The sequence below is a fragment of the Olea europaea genome, chromosome 16 (assembly GCF_002742605.1).
Source record: "Olea europaea var. sylvestris chromosome 16, O_europaea_v1, whole genome shotgun sequence".
Lineage (NCBI taxonomy): Eukaryota > Viridiplantae > Streptophyta > Magnoliopsida > Lamiales > Oleaceae > Olea > Olea europaea.
In genome coordinates, this window is record NC_036252.1 from 12,226,367 (window position 1) to 12,228,410 (window position 2,044).

The 2,044-nt window shown below is 30.6% G+C and overlaps 1 protein-coding gene across 1 annotated transcript; it reads left to right on the top strand.

Annotated features, from left to right (window-relative positions):
- Positions 1 to 749, top strand: LOC111412633 (eukaryotic translation initiation factor 3 subunit K-like). The gene is made up of 2 exons (XM_023043565.1): positions 1 to 11; positions 452 to 749. Exons 1-2 carry the CDS (start codon positions 1 to 3, stop codon positions 747 to 749), a joined length of 309 nt encoding a protein of 102 aa, XP_022899333.1.
- The last annotated feature ends 1,295 nt before the right edge of the window (positions 750 to 2,044 follow it).

Below are 2,044 nucleotides of genomic sequence, written 5' to 3' on the forward strand. Positions count from 1 at the left end.
ATGTCGATCCAGTATTAATTATTCCCATGTTATAGCAAAACTTGACCAATTTAAATAAACAATAATCATAATTTAAATAATTAAATAAACAATATTAACTAAACTGAAAAATTAACAATTGAATTAAATAATTAATTAGACATTAAATAAAGAATCGATAAATAATTAAATAAATAATTGAAATTAATGATTGAATTAAATAATTAGTTAGACATTAAGTAAACAATTGATTAAATAATTAATTAAACAATTGAAATGAATAATTAACATTTAAAATAAATATTAAATAAACATTTAAACAAAGAAATACCTGGCCAATTTAGCATAACTCTCCTTGGTCGAACCCATCAAATCCTCTAATGCGCATTCTTTGTCCTTCAAAACATTCTAATAGCTCATGACCACCTCGTACTCTCGACGAAAGTCATTAATGATGCTCGGAGATCTGTAGATTGTTCGTGGGTCCTGAAATTTGTGCATTACTTCTCGACCAATTCATGTGCATCCCGTCATTAGGTTCTATACCAGGGTTTGAACAAGCAGTTCAGGCGTATGCAATTCATGTACTTTCACTGACTTACCAGAGGCTCAAGATTTCGAGATCTGTTCTTGCCGAGACCATCAACGTTGAAGGTCTGTCTCTTGACAAGTTCATCGACCACCATGTATCCAACTTAGATTGGGCTATAGAGAAGAGTCAGGCTAGAGAGAAGAGTCAAAATAAGGGCCAATTCATTATTCTCCCATGAAATGAATTCAAGCCGAATAATCGGCACGTGGATTGCCACTTTTTTGAATTGTGTAAAAAAGTCGCAATTTTTATTTAGAAAAAGTGACATTGTGTCACTCTTTGATTTTACACAAAATTTTTATTTGAAAAAACTTTTTTTTTTTTTTGGAGATTTTGTCATTTTTTTGAGTTTGTCACCTTTTAAACTTTTGTCATTTTTTTAATATTTCTCACTTTTTTATCTTGTTAAAAAAATGATATGATATGTGATATTTTTTTAACATAATCAGCATGTGGCCATGCTCGCCACTACACTCACACGTGTTGTTTTGAATATGCTGAATATGTTAAGAACATGATTACTGGTACTTCACAAATGGATGGTGCTATTTTGGTGTTTGTCACTTTTTTTTTTTAGTTTATTGTCACTTTTTTTGAATTTTGTAAAAAGTGACAATTTTTATAAAAGAAGTGACATTGTATCACTCTTTAATTTTACATAGTATTTTTTATTTTCGAAAAACTTTTTTTTAAAGATTTTGTCACTTTTTTTTAATAATTGTCATTTTTTTTTATATTCATAAAAAGGTGGCATGGTAGGTTATATTTTCCTAAAATAATCACATATGAATTGTCATAGACATGCTGGAAATGTTAAGACCATGATTTCTAGTGCTACACAAATGAATGGTATTATTTTGGCGTTTGTCACTTTTTTTGAGTTTGTATCATCTTTTTATTTTTCACTTTTTGAGTGTCACTTTTTTTTTTGAATTTTATCACTTTTTGAGTTTGTGTCACTTTTTTTTTTTTTAATTGTGAAAAAAAGTGATATTGTGTCACTTTTTAATTTTGCACAGTAATTTTTACTTTAAAAGAACTTTTCATATGATTTTTCAAAACACCTCTAATTTTAAGGGCATTTTTGTAAGTTGCCCTACTTTTTTCAGCCTGGCACCTCTAAATTTAAGTGGGCCTGGCACAACTTACTTCCTTGATCCGAAACATAAGGTAATAGCCTTGCATATTGGGAATTCCCAGGAGGTTTAGATCCTCTGGCCAACCCTCTTGTAGGATCCAGGTTTCCAGAATTACACAAGCAACAAACAAAATCACTTGCATCCCACTGTCTACAACTTGTTCACTGTGCATGTGCTTACCCAGAAACCATTTCTATCTGTACTTAAAGAGATCTTCTCAATTATTATGTACGTGTTATAAATCAACGTCGTCAACTTAGAAAATAAAATTCATGATGCCACCGTTCTTGACCTAGTCTTGCTTCAATATGGGTGCTAGTGGAAAGACGAAGAC